General features: G+C 32.2%; 1 protein-coding gene and 1 non-coding gene across 6 annotated transcripts in view; one reads left to right on the forward strand and one right to left on the reverse strand.

Annotated features, from left to right (window-relative positions):
• The window catches only part of ATRNL1 (attractin like 1), a 626,998-nt gene that overhangs the window by 81,785 nt on the left and 526,640 nt on the right, over nt 1–18,573 (forward strand). For all 5 annotated transcript variants that reach the window (XM_072971947.1, XM_072971950.1, XM_072971948.1 and 2 more), the window contains exon 9: nt 2,707–2,890. In XM_072971947.1, the coding sequence (XP_072828048.1) occupies nt 2,707–2,890 (184 nt within the window). The remainder of the gene's footprint in view (nt 1–2,706; nt 2,891–18,573) is intronic.
• Nucleotides 16,273–16,345, reverse strand: TRNAA-GGC (transfer RNA alanine (anticodon GGC)). Its single transcript has one exon. It is a non-coding gene; the product is annotated as a tRNA-Ala (tRNA).

Below are 18,573 nucleotides of genomic sequence, written 5' to 3' on the forward strand. Positions count from 1 at the left end.
TGACAATCACTGATCTGTTCTCCATATAATTTTGTCATTTTAAGAATTTCATAAATGAATCATTTACGTTTAGGGTAATTTTGATATGTTAGCGCCCCTAAGTCAGCTATTTTATTATTTGCTTTATCTGTATCCTGATTCTTATGCTCTGTTTCTCTTCATGTGCCTCATGTGGGTAGCTTGAACAATTTCTTGAATTCCATCTTGATTTACTTATAGTATTTTTGAATGTATTTCTTTGCATAGTTTTCTTAGAGTTTACTCTGGGTATTAAACTATACATATATGAGTTGTCCATCTACTGGTATCAGCATTTTAGCACATCAAGTAAAATGTGGAAACCTTGCTTTCATTTACATCCCCTTCCATTTCCCACTTTTAAATATCATTGTCTTCAGTATCAGATGATGTTATAGTTCTTGTTTCCTTCGTCAAATATGATTTATAAACCTCATAGAGGAGAATGATAGTTTATTGTATGTACTCAGATTTCTGCTTTATTTTTTGTTCTTCCTTGATGTTTCAGCCTTCTTTTATCATTTCGTTTCTGTTTGAAGCATTTCCTTTAAACATTCTTTGAGGAGACAGCTACAAATTTCACAGTCTTTTAGTTTGTTTGTTTTTTTCATCTAAGAGTCTTTCCCCTCCCTTAATTCCTCAGGGGTGGCTTTGCCGGAAGTAGAATTCATGCCTGATAGTTATTTTTTTTCAGCACTTGAAAAATGTTGTGCAACTTCCTTCAGGTCTCCATAGTTTCTTATGATAAGTCCACTGTTATTCAAATTGATGTTCCCTTACAGGTAATGTGTTACTTCTCTCTGGTTACTTTCAAATATTTTTTTGTCTTTAGTTTTTTGAAATTTACTTATCATGTGTCTTGGCCTGGGTTTCTTTGATTCATTCTATTTGGACTTCTCTCAGCTTCTTGAATCTGTATGTTTATGTCTTGTACACAATTTGGATGTTTTCAGCCACCTTTAAAAAAATACACTTTCAGCTCCATTCTGTTTTTTTCCTTTTCTTCTGGGATTCCAGTGATACAGATATTGGACCTATTGTTACTGTCCCCCAAATTTCTGAGATTGTTGACTTTTTTTAGCCTATTTTCTTTGGTGTTCAGATTGGGTAAATTTTATCTATATGTCCTCAAATTTACTGATTCCATCCTCTGTCATCTCCACTCTACTAATGAGCATGTCCATTTAGCTTGTATTTATTATTGTATTTTGTTTATTTATCTATCTTTTTTTGTCTTTTTTCCCCTGAAATTTGCTGTTTCAAGAGAACTTGTAATTGCTTATTGGAATATTTTTATAATGGCTACTTTAAAATTCTTGTTAGATAATTTCAGCATCTCAGAGTTAGTGTCACTTGATTATCTTTCCTCACTAAAGTTGTAATTTTACTGATTCCCAACATGACAAGTGATATTTTGGTTGTATCCTGGACATTTTGGCTTTTATATGAGAAGTCTTTGGATCCTATTTAACTCTTCTGTTTTAGCGGGCAGTTACTCTAAGTTTAGTATTCAGGTCTTATGGTGGGATCCCCCTTTCCAGTCTCAGGCCTGCTGGGAAAGTGGACATCTTCCTCTGTCTGCTTATTATAGGCAGGGTTTCATGGATCTCTCTTGCTAGTGCTCCTAGGGTCATCTAGGGTTATCCATAGGACTCCTATTCAGTTTTGGGGGAGGAATAAGCCTACCTGAGTTGCTTTTTGTTGCTAGGTTATGGGTTGAGAAATGCTGGGCCTGAGTAGCCTTCTTTTAGGAGAGGTAGTGAGATACCCTTCCTCTAGTCCTCGAATCCCTAAACAGTCAGTCTTCCCTTTACGCCTTTCATATGTCTCCTATGGTCGTCTTTTGGGATTATTTATGGAGTTTGTTGTTGTACTTAGTGGGAGGGAGAGGGAGAAATTAGTCTATACCAACTTTTGAACTTTTAATGTGTTAATTTTTTTTAACCCTGAATTTCCTTAGTTGTAAATAAAGGATAGCAATAATAAAACTTTCAAATGTAATGATGAGGTGCTCCCTGAGACATGGTATATGCTCTATTGGATAATAAAGCTGATTACAAGGTTGCTCATTGCATTATTGTTTTTAAAAACAAATTGAAACCCAAGTGAGTCACAATGTAGTTATTTAAATGTTATATATCATCAATACAATGGAATCTAGTTGTTAAAAAATAATAAATGGGGCAAGATGTTTTGTTAAGTGAAAAAGTAGTTGTAAAATAGCACAATTTTTTGGTACAAATATTTACAGATATGTATGTACATGTAGGTCATATACATTTGTTTTGTATATTATAATAAATTATTCAGAACTATAGTTTGAAAATATTCTGAAATAAGCATTTTTGGATAATACCTCTCTAGATAGTGGGCTGGGGGAGAAGGTAACATTCACTTTTGCATTATACACCTCTGTTGCTACAATATTTTTTGGTAAGAAGTATGTTTATCTGTCCCTAAGAAGGGAATGAATAAAAATATGAAAAAGCCTCAGTTTGGCTATAGATAAATGTTTAATAAGTGGTTAAGAATATTAAAGAAATTGCTTCTGATAAATTATCATTAATCTCATTCTTTGGGACTCACCTCCCAAATGTAATGCACATTGGTTAAAAGAGTACTCTGAAATGTATTAGTTTTGTTTTTAAAACTCCTTGAAGTTCATGATTTGTCTTCTTTTTCTTACAGCATCAAACACTTGGCTTGTTCCGGAAACCAAAGGAGCTATTGTGCAAGGTGGATATGGCCACACCAGTGTGTATGATGAAATAATGAAATCCATTTATGTTCATGGAGGCTATAAAGCATTACCAGGCAACAAATATGGATTGGTAGATGACCTTTATAAGTACGAAGTTAACACTAAGACTTGGTGAGTAGATTGGGTAGAAGTATGATGGGAAAATTTGGCACTGTTATGTTTTAGATTTGTATAATAGTAGTATTTATTAATATTTTCAGGGAGATGTTCCTGGCTTTCCCCCATCTTTATTTCAACTGATGATATTCTATTTTGTAGGAAAGGCACAAAAGAATACATTCACTATGCAGCCATCATTACAGTAAATGAGTGACTTTAAAATGGTTTCTAATCCCATAGATACACTTATTCTGTAGACATTACTTATACTTGTAAGTGCTGGTATCTTATTCAATTCAAATGAGCAATTTTTCTTACCAATATAACATTGAGCTTTGATATTACCAGTCCTTAGATTTGTTCTTCTTTGCACTCTTATTGTCATTTGTAAATTTTAAAAGCATTTCTTCACTGTCATCATCTAATTTCCTGTGAAATACAAAGCTGCGATATTTAGGTAAATTTTCCTTTTTTATTGTTATAAACAGTGCTGCCTTTTACATCTTGTACTGGTCTTTCCATGCATATATGCTAGAGTTTCTCTAGTGTACATACTTAAAAGTGAAATTGCTGTGTCTGAACATATTCACATTCTCAACTTTACTACATGTTGCCTAGTTGTTTTTCAAGCGTTGTGATGATGTATACTTCCACTAGCAGGGTATGAGTGTCCTTATTTCTTCATATTCCCACCAAAACTTAGTAATTGTGAGGATATTTTCCTTTTGCCAATGCAATAGATGCGAATGGTATCTTACTGATATTTTAATGTGCATACCTCAGTTACTATAGTGAATAAGTATATTTTTATGTGTTCATTTGCTGCTTATAATTTCTATTTAGTGAATTGCATATTCATAACCATAATTTTTCTTTATATTTGAATTATTATTTTTCACTTATTAATCTTTCAAGGTATATAAGTTTTAAAGTAGAATTTTTGTTGTACTCATTTTTTTGGTAAGACTTGGGAAGTGACTACTTCTTTTTTCTTTAAACACTAAACATTCTTTTAAACTTATATGAAATTACCTTATGTGTTTAAATGAAGTACAGTTTTTCACCAAATCATAATTTGTTCTACTCCCTTTACTTTCAAACATATTTTCTAATTTTTACTTTATTTGAAAACAGAAAGATGAAATTTTAAAAAAATGAAGACTTTTCCTTTGGGTAATTTTGCTAATTTTTATTTTTATCTTTTGTCTAATAAAATGCAGTATTATGGTTTAGTAGATAGGCTACTTTGTTGAGATATTAGTAAATGTGTGTTTGGAGAAATTCTTTTTCAGTGGTGAAATGAATTATTCTGGACTGTTATTTCCACTGAGAAAACTTAGGAATTAATACTTTTTAAGGCATCAGAGAACTATAAAGACAGTGAGAATTTGTGGGTCAGGATCTAGGAGGGATAGAATGACAAGGGAGGTAAGATTGGCATTTTGTGCAACTTTTGTCCTTGAGACAATGATAAATGCTGAAAACTGTCAGAGAAACTGAGCAGAGTTTCTGTCAATCAATATGGTAAACCAAAATTGAATTTCTAAGTGTGTCAAGGAAGAGGGGTTTTGGTATACACTTAATGATTTAGTCTGGTTCCTGAAGTTCTAAATGTATGAGTGAGGATAAGTCTATCTTTGGATTATGGTGATCTTCCCGTAGCTTAACTAGTGGCAGAGCAAAAATAAATCCTTTCCTGAGGAAGATAATATCATACAGAACCTTAAGTTATTTCATATACAATATCTGGTACAAAACAAACAAACAAAACTTAGAGAAAAGAAAAAAGATATGAAAAATAAAAAACAGCTATTAGAATATACCTGTAGGATAATGGTGTTTTCAGACAGAAATTTTAAAATAATTAGGATTTTATGATCAAAGAATTAAAATATAAGGTAGAAAATATCAATGGACAACTGGAAAATTTTACTAAAGAATCAAATGGAATTTGTAGAAATGGAAACTACATTAAATGAATTAAAAGTTCTTTGGATATGTTTAGAGCAGGTTGATATAGCCAAGGAAGGAATTAATGAAATGGTAGGTAGGTCAAAAGAAAATAACCATATTGAAGTAAAGGAAGAAAAACAGTGAAAAATAAAAGAGAGAAAGAAATATAAGGGACATATGGAAATGTTCTAAGATGTATGTAATTGGAGTCTGGTGAAAAGAAGTAAGAAAATAATGTAGAGCACTATTTGAAGTTTTAAATGCCTGAACATTTTCAAAAGTGACAAAAGACATCAAGCCACAAATTGAAGTTAAATTCCATGAGCACCAAGGGGGATAAGTACAAAGAAACTTACATTAAAAATATCATTGTAAAACTTATGAAAACTCACATAGGATGAGAAAAGCAGTCAGAGAGGAAAAAAGTCATATTCTTTTGAAAGGAGCAACACTGACAGCTAATTTTTTAACTGGAAAAATGGAATTTGGAAGACATGGCATCCTCAAATGGCTGAGAGAAAATAATCATCAGTCTAAAATTCTTCACCCAGTGAAAAACCCTTGAGAATGAAAGCAAAACATGGACTTTTCAGAAAAACAAGAATTGAATTTGACAACAGCAGACCTGCCATAAAGGAAATAATAAATAAATAAAGGAAATTCTGTTGAAGTGGGAGAAAAATGATACTAGATATTGTAAGGAATAGAGAAATGAAAAGGGTAAATCTAAGTGATTATTTATTGTATAATACTATCACAGTAATAGAGACTTAAACATATACAAAATTTAAATGCATGATAATGGCACATAAATCAGGAAGAAGAATAAATGGTGTTCAACAGTACTAACATCCTTGTATTACATGGGAATTGATAACTTATTTATAGTAGATATTAATATTTAAGGGCTTATATTGTAATCATTAGGTGACAATAAGAATAAAAGTAAAACACTGTATATCTAACAAGTGAATAGAGGGGGAAAATGAGAATACTACTTAATTTGGAAGAAGACAAGAGAGAAATGGAAAGGGAACAAGTAGGGTTGGGGCAAATGTAAAGGAAGTAGTAAGATGGTATATTTAATTCCAAATATACCAACAGTTACACTGCATGTGAGGAAATAAATATTTCACTTACACTAAATGTAAGAGCTTAATATTTCAGTCAAAAGCTAAAGGCTTTTGGACTGGATATAAAAATAAAACCTTGCCATGTGCTGCTTAGAAAATATATAAAAAGTCTAAAAATATTTAGAACAGCTGAAGGTAAAAGAGTAGAAAAAGATATATATTATGTAATCACCAGACAAAAGAATGTTGGCATAGCTATGTTAATAGCAGACAGGTAAGAATTTATGTCAGGCATCTACCTGGAAGATATAACAATTCTGAATGTAAATGTACCTTTTAGCACTAGGTCAAGCAAAGCAAAATATGACAGAATAAAAGAGGACAAATCGTAGTGTGATATTTTTAACCCAGTTAATTTGGTAACTGATAGTAGAAGAAGATCAAACACCAGTAAAGATATAAAATATTTGAACAGCACAATTAATAATTTTATGTACTATGGCATTTGAGAACATATTATCTTATGACTGCAGAATTTATGTTGTTTTCAAGTACATATGGGATATTTTCTAAACTTTACCGTATACTGGGTTTTAATGCAAATCCCAACAAATTTTAAAAGATTGAAATCATACAGAGCAAGGAGTGAGAAAATAATGTACAGCACTATGACTACAGTGAAATGAACACAAAAGAGCTAGAAAAACCCTAAGATGTCTGGAATTAATAAACTCCTTAAAATAAATTCATGAAAGAAATTATACTGAAAATTAGAAAATATTTTGTATTGACTAACACATCAAGATGATTATGATGCTGCCAAGAGGGAGACTTATGACTTTAAATGAATTTATTAAAAAGATTTTAAAAAGCCTGAAAATCAGTGGTCTCAGCATATCCTCAAGAAGTTATAAAAAGAACATCAGATTAATCTTAAGGAAGGATAAAGTAAATAAAGAGCGGAAAAGGTAAGAGAATATGAGATAGAATGCAAATTAGTGAAACATAAAATAAACATATGAGAGAGATGGTCCATATAGCATCAAAAATCAACAGAGTTGGTTGTGAAGAGTAACAGGTAAATCTCCCCCCAGAGTTGAAACAAAGATTTTATTGGCCCTCTGAATCCATGTTCTGCATCTGTGGATTCATCCAACTACAGATTGAAAATATATTTTTAAAAAGTCCAAAAGTTCTAAAAAGCAAACAAAACTTGAATTTGTCACCTTCCAGCAACTATTTATGTAGCATTTACATTGTGTTGGTTATTATAAGTAATCTAGAAATGATTTCAAATATACAGGAGGATGTGTGTAGGTTATATGCAGATACTGTGCCATTTTATGTAAGGGACTTGAGCATCTGTGGATTTTGGTATCTGTGAGGGTTCTGGAACCAGTCCCCCTTAGATACTGAGGGATGGCTGTATACTCAAATAACCTTCATCCAGAATGTAAAAGGACATTACTACAGGTCTATGGACATGAAAAAATGATAAAAGCATATGATAAGCAACTGTATGACAGTAACTTTTAAAAAATCAAATGAACCATGTCAAAATTCTAGAAAAATGAAAATGACTGGAATTGACACATGAAGAGATAGAAAGTTGGAATACTTTTATAACAAAGAAATAGAATCTATAATTGAAACCCTCTTCCCTTGAAAAACAAACACAAACAAAACAAGACAAAATAAAACCCAAAACTCTGCAGGCCCAGATCACTTTACTAGTGAGTTTACTCATACATTTAAGAAGTACATCTTTAAGAAATAACACCAATCCTTCACAAACTTTCAGAGAACAGAAATAATTATTTTGCTATTTATGGGGCTAACATAACCTTGATACAAAAATATGAAAAATATATTACAGGTAAGGAAGTTATACTGTTATCTTTTTCATGAAAATAGATACAAAAAACCAGGTGAATCCAGCAGTTTATGAAAAGGATAATACATCATTTGGGTTGACTCTCAGAATATAAGATTAATTAAAAATTCATAAAGTCAAGGAAATGAATACATTAAATGTATAAAGAAGTAAAGACACGTAACCTCAAACGATGCAGCAAAAAATTTAGATAAAATTTAACTTATGATTAAAACTCTAGTACAGTAGTAATAGAAGCAAACTATTCATGAAAAGGTACAAATAAACAGAGAAGCTTTATAGCAAACATTATAGTGTAATGTTGAAAAATTTCCCTTTAAGATTAGGACTGAATAAGTATGGCTACTATCACTGTTTCAATTCACCATTATATTGGAATTTCTAGCCAGTGCAATACAATTAAAGTAAAAGAGAATAACAAAATATAAAAGATATATGTGTAATAAATAGGTTGCTAGACATAAGGTTAATATTAAGAAAACAATCAAGTATGATTCTCTGGACCAGGAACAATTAGAAAATAATTTAAAAGCAATACAATTTAGGTTATCAGAGCATCAACAACCTAAGAAGTAAATATAATGACATATGTGCAGGATCGTCACATAGAAAACTCAAAAACATTGTTTTGAGAAATTGAAGACTTAAATAAATGGGAGATACATTATGGTAATTGATTGAAATATTCAATATTGTAGAAATTTTTTTTTGCCCTTATTGATCTTTAGATTTAATGTAATGCCAGAGCAAAATTGCAGGAACTATTTTTCTCTTAGAAATTGATGTGCCTATTCTACAGTTTGTATGACATTGCAAAGGGCCAATCATAGCTAAAACAGTTTTAGAAGAACAAAGTTGGAAGACTTTTCTGGGTCTTCAGATCTCATGACTCTGAAGCTGTAGTAATCGAGCCCTGTTGCAAAGACAGGGAGATAGACCAGTGCAGCAAATAGGAATTCCCCACTCAAACCTACAGCATTCATCAGCGCCTTAGCTTATGACAAAGGTGGGACTACAGAGTCGGTTTTTTCAATAAATTATCCTGGGTCAATTGAATATACAATTGAAAGAAATGAATTTGGGAACGTGCTGCACATCATACACAAAAATCTGTTTCAGATCAATTGTAGATGTAAATATTGAATATAAAATATTGTAGAAGATAACCGGTAAATATCTATTTTTATTGCCAAAGAATGACTTTTAAAATAGTATTTAAACAATACTCTTAATAAAGTAAAAAAAAACCAACCAGATACATGTGTAAAAATATCACTAAGAAGATGAAAAGCCAAGCTTCAGTGAAGGAGATGTTTGCAACACATAAAGTCAACCAAAGTGTCTATTCCTGGATATACAGAGCTACAGATCAACAGGAAAATATTAGATGACTCAACAGAAAATGGGCAAATGACTTGAACAGGTACTTCACCAAAAAATATATCCAGATGGCCAAAATACCTATTAAAAGATGTGCAACCTTATTATCTTATTATTAAGATAACATTGAGGTCCCACTACATATCCACTGAAACAGCTAAAATTTACAAGACTGCTAATACCAAGTGTGTAGAAACCAATAGAAGCACTCTGAAGAACCTTTCGACAGTTTCTGCTAAATTTGGATACTTTCTCACATACACATATCTAGTGTATGTTGTCCTGTGAAATAGTTATTCTAGTTATACATTCAGCAAATGCAAATACGTGTGCACTAAAGTCATGTGTAGAAGAATATTCACAACAGCATTATTTCTAATAGTCTATAATTGGAAACAAATGAAATATCCATTATCTTTTCAAGTGGATAAATTAATTGTATATTCACATAATGGAATGCTATGCAATAATAAAAATGAAAGAATTATCTCTGCATGCATCTGTGTAGTTGTACCTCACAAAAATAATGTTGAAAAAAGAAGCCAGACAGAATAGATAGTATATGATTCCATTTGTATGCACTTTAGCACCAGGAAATACAAGTCTGTGGTCTTAGGAGTTATGGCAGGGACTGCCGTGAGGCTAGGAAGAACTGAGTAGGGGTTGGGATGGGCAACGGGGAAGCGCCTGGACTGGCTACATGTATGTGTTCACTTTGTGATAATTCATTGAACTATATACCCTTAAGATCTGTGTACTTTTTGGTATATGTCTAGGGTATACTTCATAAAAATTTATTTAAATATAGAAATCTGTGTTTTATTTGACTTCTAAGGTTCAATATTTTATGCTAATAGTTTTTGATAACTTGAAATACTAAAAGAGGGGCAAGTTTTAATGTATGATTACCCAAATTAGATTTTTTTTTGGAAAAGGATTGAGACATAAAAATTTAGATACACCCAAAGCCATTGCTGCTACCCCACATATCCAGGCCTAGTTGAGTCTGGTTTCTTTATGTTTAAAGAATAAGAGAGAAAAAGACATCTTGGATATATAGGAATTTCCATTTCTCAAAATGATTCATTTTATATTGTTAGAATGTTTTATTAATTGGTGTTATCTTTTGCTAAGAGACTTTAAATTTACTGTAATGATTCTGGGTACCACGGCCATGGTGGTCTTGATTTCTTAGCCTTGTTAACTGAGGTATCTCAGAATGTTCTTTGCACATGTATGTTTGTACAGCTTGTAGTAGGAGCCCACATCTTCAGTTTTCTTCTGTGTCAAGGTTTTTCTGTGATAGTAGAGACCTCAGATTTTCTTGTTTTATAGTTGAAGTCGTTTTCTTTATTGTTGTGTTCCTATAACCTGTGGGAAAGCATGATACTTTTTAACACATAAGGAGCATGTTAAATATTATCACTTATAACTTACTGCTATAATTATAAATTTGATAATTTTTCCCATTATTTTTGTTAAAAATATTTTAACTGTACTTCTACAAATATTAAAAAGGAAAAGTAGTGACTCTCATGACAATGTTCCTGTGGTCATATTATTAATTCTGTACTTAAAAAACTTTGAAATCACATATACTTGAACTATGTTTTCATATTGATGCTAATCTGGTTACACGAAATGATTTGTTCTGTCTTCTTCAATTTCTTATAATGAGAGTTATTTTCACATTGAAGTATTCAAAGCTATTTTATTAAACTATCAAGTTTTTGTGTTTTCTCTAAAAATGTAGCTGTTAGAGGTTTCAGAAAGTGATACAAGACAATTTTATAAATATGTTATTAGTTAACTACATTCTACTAAATACTGATAGATACGCTATTCATGTGTTTATCCTTGACAATTTCTCTGCATAATGAATATCTGAAATCTTTTCAACAATAATTGTTGAGTCTGTATCAAGCACTGTGTTGGGAATAATCCTAAGATGTTCTCAGTAAAGGAGACAGATAATTTAAAATTTTGTGGTACATGTCATCTGAGACTAACACAATATTGTAAATAAACTATACTTCAATAAAAAAACTATTTTAAGATACATGTATATATCAGAAATAATAGAAATAAATACATATAAAGAAGTAATACAGCAGGAAGAGTTATTAAAAAGAACAAAATATTTATATAAGCAAAAAAGATTGTCATTATAAACACGATATATTATAAGATTTGGAATTTTGGAATGTCTGGTTACAATCACACATTGTTCATTTAAAGAAACACTTATTTCTATAGTTTTATCTCTTAAAGTAATTTTGAGATGTATAGTACTTATTTTTTTGTAGTGCTCTTTTTTAAACTGGGTAATATTGCATATGGACAAAGACCATATGAAAGCATAAATACATAGTTTCAGTAAATGGTGAAATAAACACTCTACCTGAGCCAAGAAAGAGGACATGATAGTACCTCCACAAGCCCTGAAGTTTGCCTCCATGATGGCACTCCCTTCATTTTCTCCCAAAGAGTATTATTCTTAATATTGTGTTATTTCCTTGCTTTTCATTATAGTTTTTTAATCGTCCTATATGTGTTTGCAAGCGAACAATTCATTTAATTTGTCTGTTTTTGAATTTTGCATGTATTGGTTAACATTGCATACTTTCCATAGAAACCTTTTTTTTTAAAAAGTCAACTTTTTGTTTTGGAGTTGTATTTTAATGGGGAGGGGTGGAAAATAAAAAATGGAAACAAGTAAAACGCATTATAAATGGTAGTAAGTGCAATGGATGAAAAAGAAAGCATGGAAAGAGGATAGGGAGATTTAGGTTGTTACACTGAAATAGAGTGATCAGAGAAGACATCACTGAGAACATATTTGAGTAAAGACCTAAAAGAGGTTAGAGAATGAGGCGTGCCAGTATCTGAGGGACAAGTGTTCTAGGCAGAGGGGAAACTAGTGCAGAAGTCTTGAGATAGGAACACTGCTTATCATCTGAAATAGTAAAGGGGCGAGTATAGCTGGAGTACAGTGTCTTAGACTGGTTGGGTGAAGTTTTATAAAATGATTTTAGAGTGGCATTTGGGCACCCTATGGGATTGAGTCAGAGATTTTAAGGATTTTGACTTTGATATGGGAAGCTAGTGGAGGATTTGGAAAGAGCTGTGAGATGCTGACTTAGGCTTTTATAGGATCTCTTTGGCTGCTGTGTTGTGATTATGGTACAAGAGCAGAAGCAAGAAGACCATTTAGGAGGCTATTATAATCATCTAAGAAACAGAAGATAGTACCCGGGACCAAGGAGGCAATGTGCAGGTGATGAGTCTTGGTTGGATTCTGAATATATTTTAAAGGTAGAGCCAACAGAGATTGGGGAAAGGATTGGAAATAGGCTGGGACAGAGAAATGAGTGAAAGATGAATCAGGCTTTTGGCCTGAAAACCTCAAAGTATGGAGTTGAGATCATCACTAATTGAGATGATGAATTTTGTGGAGGAAGTTTTTGGTGTGGAGAAAGATTAGAATCTCAGTTTTAGATATATTTCATTGGATACATATAACATATCTTGGTGGATGTGTGAAATAGGTGGCTGGATACTGGAGTTTGGGGATCTAGACCCTCTAATTTTCTGGTCAGAGAGATAAGGATGAACAACCTGAAAAAGAACCAGAATAAGCAGTTAATGAATTAGTAGGAAAGTGTGGTTTCTTTGAAGTCAAGAGGACTCTGTCAAAGGACAGAGAAAGTTTTTGGAAGCTGCTGATAGGTGACATAATGTGAGAATTGAGAAATTATCATGGAATCTGGTGAACTGGAGCTTTTGGCTGACATTAATAGCTGAAGTTCCAGTGGAGTGATAGAGTGAAATTTTAATTGGCATAAGTTTTAGTCAGGATGGAGAAGAGGAATTGGAGAAAGTATAAAGAAGAGAAATAGGTTAATAATGGGTAAGAGAGGTGGGAACAAGAGAGTTTTAAAACTGAAGTGTAGTTGATTTTGAATATTATATTAGTTCCAGGTATATAGCATAGTTATTCAGTATTTTTATAGATTATACTCCCTTAAAGATTATTACAAGAAAATGGCTGTAATTTCCTGTACTATGCAGAATATCCTTGTTGCTTCTCTATTTTATGATCATCAGTATTTCTCAGTCCTGTACCAAAATTTGCACCTCTCTACTTCCCCCTCCTCTTTGGTAACTACTAGTTTGTTTTCTGTGTCTGTGAATCTGTTTCTGTTTTGCATATATACTCATTTCTATTATTTTTTAGATTCCACATATAAGGATAGCATACAATATTCATCTTTGTCTGAGTTATTTCAGTAAGTATAATGTTCTCTAGGTCCATCCATGTTGTTGCAAATAGCAGAATTTCATTCTTTTTCGTGGCTGAGTAATATCTATTGTATGTAAAAACCACATCTTCTTTATCCACTTGTCTGTTGATGGGCATTTGGATTGCTTCTATATCTTGGCTCTTGTAAATTGTGCTGCTATACACATTGCGGTGCATGTATCTTTTCAAATTAATGTTTCTGTTTCCTTTGCATATATACCCAGGAGTAGAATTGCTGGATCATACGGTAGTTCCATTTTTAGTTTTTTGAGGAACCTCCATACTAATTTCCATTGTGGCTGCACCAATTTACACTCCCACCAACAGAGTACAAGTGTTCCCTTTTCTCTGTATCCTCTCCGTTTGTTATTTGTAGACTTTTTGATGATAGCCATTTTGACAGGTGTGAAATGATACCTTGCTGTTTTGATTCGCATTTCTCTAATAATTAGTGATGTTGAGCATCTTTTCCTGTGCTTATTAGCCATCTGTATGTCTTCTTTGGAAAAAATGTCTATGGAGGTCTTCTGCCCATTTGTTTTTTGATTGGACTTTTTTTTTTTTCTGATACTGAATTGTAAGAGCTGTTCATATGTTTTGGGTATTAACCCTTTGTCAGTTATATCACTTGCAAATATTTTATCCCATTCCATAGGTTGTCTTTTCAATTTCTTGATGGTTCCCTTTGCTATGCAAAAACTTTTAAGTTCAATTAGGTCCCATTTGTTTGTTTTTGCTTTTATTTCTTTTGCCTTTAAAAGACAGATCAAAAAAATATTGCTATGACTTATGTCAAAGTGTTCTGCCTATGTTCTCTTCTAGGAGTTATATGATTTCAGGTCTTACATTTCGGTCTTAAATCCATTTTGAATTTATTTTTGTATGTGGTGTGAGGTATTGTTCTAATCTCATTGTTTTACATATAGCTGTCCATTTTTCCCAGCAAAGTTTTTTGTTTTTTAAGTTTGGAGAAATAATTATATTTCTTGTTTGATAGGAAAGATCAAGAAGATGTAAAAATTAATGAGGCAGGAAAAGAAAGAATTTGCTAGAGGGATGTACTTAAGAAAACAAATAGCAGTGGGATCTAGTGAACACACAGGATAGCCTTTAGAAGCACAGACACTTGATTCATAGGCATAGAAATAAAAAGAATACAGGTTAAATGAATACAGTTGCAGATAAATGGGTAGAGGTGTTGAGAGGTTGTGAAAATTTTGGTTCTTTTTATATTCTTAGTGAAATAGGAAGTGAAGTGATCAGTTGAGAGTGAAAATGGGGGTTATTTATTGGAAGACTGAGGTTTGAAGAGAGAAGAGGGAGTATGAAATACAAAATGATTATTTAAGAGGAAGGAAGAGCGAAGGGTTAGAGAAGTATAGCAGGACTGCTGGCAGAGTTGTTCTGTGCAAGAGACCCTTAATGTGTGAACATAGATCCTGTTATATTTTCTGTTCTACCATGGATGAATATTTGGAATGCACCAGTTTTTCCTATTATGAATAATTATAGTCCACATATTCTTTTTTGGTTTTTTGTTGATTCATATACAAATTTCTCTAAACTATTTACTTAGAATTATAAATGCTTGGCCATTGGCAGTGTCATGCTTAATTTTACCCCTTAAGCCTAAATATTTTTAAATGTATTTACTAAAAAACAAGACATTCTCTTACATAACTACATAGGTATCAAATTTAGGGAATGACATTGGTAGAATTTTATAATTTTAGACCTCATTTAATTGTTCCAATTTTCCTAATATTTATTTATTAAAAATATAGAACTTTTTAATTGCTGAATTCAGTTTCTTAGTAAGTTTTGCATCTATGTTCACATGTGAAATTGGCCTGTGGTTTTTCCTTCTTATACTGTTCCTTTTCAAGTTTTGATGTTTTTTTTCCTTGCCAGGTTTGGATTTTGTTTTCTAGTGTGGGATCATATCCATGATCTCAGACACATTTAGTTGCCATATCTTTTTAGTCTCCTTTAATCTGGAACAATCTCAGCCTTTCTTTCAAAGAATGACCCAGTTTGGGTTTGTCTAATGTTTCCTCATGGTTAGATTCAGGGTTTGCTTTTTTGGTAAAAAACTAAAATGTGTCCTCCTATGACTGTTTTGGTTTCTTTTTAAAAAAATCTTATACTGAAATAAAATTCATATAACATTAAATTCTCCATTTTAACCATTTAACATGTACAACTCAGTGAGTTTTAGTATATTCATAATGTTACCCAACCATCATCACTAATTCCAGAATATTTCCATCACCCCAAAAAGAAATCCCATATAGTCTTCTGTCTTGTCCTTCCATCTCCTGGAAAACCACTAATCTACTTTTTGTCTCTATGGATTTGACTATCATGAACATTTCATATAAATGGAATATACAACACGTGCCCTTTTTTGTCTGAACTCTTCACTTAGCATGATTTTTTTCAGGATTCATCCACCTTGTTGTATGTTTCTGTACTTAATTCTTTTTTATGGCTGAATAATATTCCATTGTATGAATATACCACATATTGTTTATCCACACATCAGTTGATGGACATTTGGGATGTTTTCACTTTGGGCTATTATGAATGAGGCTGCTGTGTACAGTCATGTGGAGGGTAATTTTAATATCTTAGTTAGAGTAATGGCTAAAGTATTTCCAGGTTTCTCCACTGTAAAGATACAATTTTTCCTTTGTAAATTAATAAATACCTTGTGGGGAGATAACTTTATAGACTGTGTAAATGTTTTGTTTCTCATTAAACTTTTACACACTAGTTTTTTTTTTTTAAATGGAGGTACTGGGGATTGAACCCAGGACCTCATGCATGCCAAACATGTGCTCTACCACTGAGCTATACCCTCCCCTCTTTTACACACTAGTTTTAATGTCCATTGATCATTCTCATGAGAAATAAGTTATAATGATTACCAAATGGTGATATTCTAATATTACTCCTTATAAATATCCCATTTTGTGTGTTCATCTACATCATTATGAACTAATGGATTTTTATTTTATTTAATGTTCTTTAATCAATTACTGCTCTTTATTTTGGTGTTCAAAGTTTTCCAGATTTGGTCAGCATGACCTCCTTTCAGTCAGGCTCCTGTGTTCTTTAGACATGTCCCCAATTATTCTTTGTGTACGTCTCCATTTTCTGGCACAGATCCAAAAAAGAAAAAAAAAGAAAAATCTATTTGCATCTTATAGTTTCCTTTCTGGAATAAGTCATTTTTCTAAGGAACCTAGGTTACTTTTAGTAGAGAATGGTATTTAAAAACCAGTATTAGGGGACTAGGTATGTTCATTACTTTTTTGATGTGTTTACAGACCCTGTTAGAAGATAAACTCAGAAAGTATACAAACACATGCTTGTTTCAATCTATTTATAGAAATGGGTATATCTCTCTGTATATCTGTCTGTCTGCCTAAACTGTATAATGATGTAATATAACATCACAGGATTTATTTTAGCCTTCCTCTCTTCCATATTTGTAAATCCCCCTTGAAATTGAGAAACCTGGATCTCATTTTTTAACTCGTATATTAAAAGAACTTCATACCAGGCACCAGGGATTGGATTTATTTATTGCAGTAGAGATATCTTATCTGGAAAAGCAACTGCAATTTTTATTACTGTCATTTTGTTTTGTTGTTATTTTATAATTAATAGACTTTATTTTTTAGAACAGTTTTAGGTTTAAAGAAAGATGAGCGAAAAGTACGGAGAGTTTCCAAATACTTCTATACCTTCACACCCCAAGTCTCTCTATTATTAACGTCTTGCATTAGTTTCGTAACTTGTTACAATTGATGAGTCAGTATTGATACATTATTATTAACTAAAATCCATGATTTACACTGAGATTTACTTTTGTGCTGTAGGTGCAATGGGTTTACACCATGTATAATGGCATGTCCCACCACTACTGTTTCATACAGAATAGTTTCAATTGCCTTAGAAATCATGTGCACTCACCTCCCTCCCTCCTTGCCAAACCCCTGGCAACCACTGATATTTTTACTGTCTCCATTGTTTTGCTCTTAACGTTATATGGTTCCAATCATATAGTATACATCCTTTTTTAGATTGGCTTTCACTTAGCAATATGTTTAAAGTTCCTCCAGTTCTTTTCATGGCTCAGTAGCCTCTTTGTTTTATCTCTGAATGCTATTCTGTTGTATGGATGTGGTATAGTTGTTTATCCATTCACCTATCAAAGAACATCTTGGTTATTTCCAAGTTTTAACAATTATGAATAAAGCTGCTACAAACATCCATATGCACTTTTTTGTGTGGACATAAATTTTCAGCTCCTTTGGGTAAATACCAGTGAGCGGAATTGCTGGATTATGTTTGTGAGAGTGTTTAGTTTTATAAGGTTGTATTTAGCTTTGTAAGCGTAGTTGTATTATTTTTCATTCCCCCCAGCAATGAATGTTGCTCTATATCCTTGCTAGCATTTGGTGTCAGTGTTTTGAACTCTTCAACCTTTCTAATAGGTGTGTAGTGGTGTTTCATGTTTTTAATGTGTAATTCCCTAACACCTATGATGTTGAGCATTTTTTCATATGCTTATTTTGCCATCTGTGTGTCTTCCTGGAAAAGGTATCTTTTCAGACCTTTTGTCAATTTTCAATCAGGTTGTTTGTTTTCTAATTGTTGGGTTTTAAGAGTTCTTCGTATATTTTGAATACAGGTCCTTTATCCTTTATTTGTTACAAATATCTTCTCCAGTCTGTGGCTTACTGTTTCATTTCTGAATGGTGTCTTTCACAAAAGTTTTTAATTTTAATGAAATCCAAACTTATTTTTTTTCTTTTATGAATTGTGCTTTTCGTGCTGTATTTAAAAGTCATCAGCAAACGCAAGATCACCCAGATTTCTCCTATGTTATCTTCTAGAAGTTTTATAGTTTTCCATTTTCCATTTAGGTCTGTGATTCATTTTGAGTTAAAATTTTTGTAAAAGGTGTAAGGTCTGTCTCGATTTTTGGTTTTTTTGCATGTGGACGTCCAGTTATTCCAGCACAATTTATTGAAAAGACTGTCCCTTCTCTGTTCAGATGTTTTTGTTCTTGTTTTGTCAG

The sequence above is a fragment of the Vicugna pacos genome, chromosome 11 (genome assembly GCF_048564905.1).
Source record: "Vicugna pacos chromosome 11, VicPac4, whole genome shotgun sequence".
Classification (NCBI taxonomy): domain Eukaryota; kingdom Metazoa; phylum Chordata; class Mammalia; order Artiodactyla; family Camelidae; genus Vicugna; species Vicugna pacos.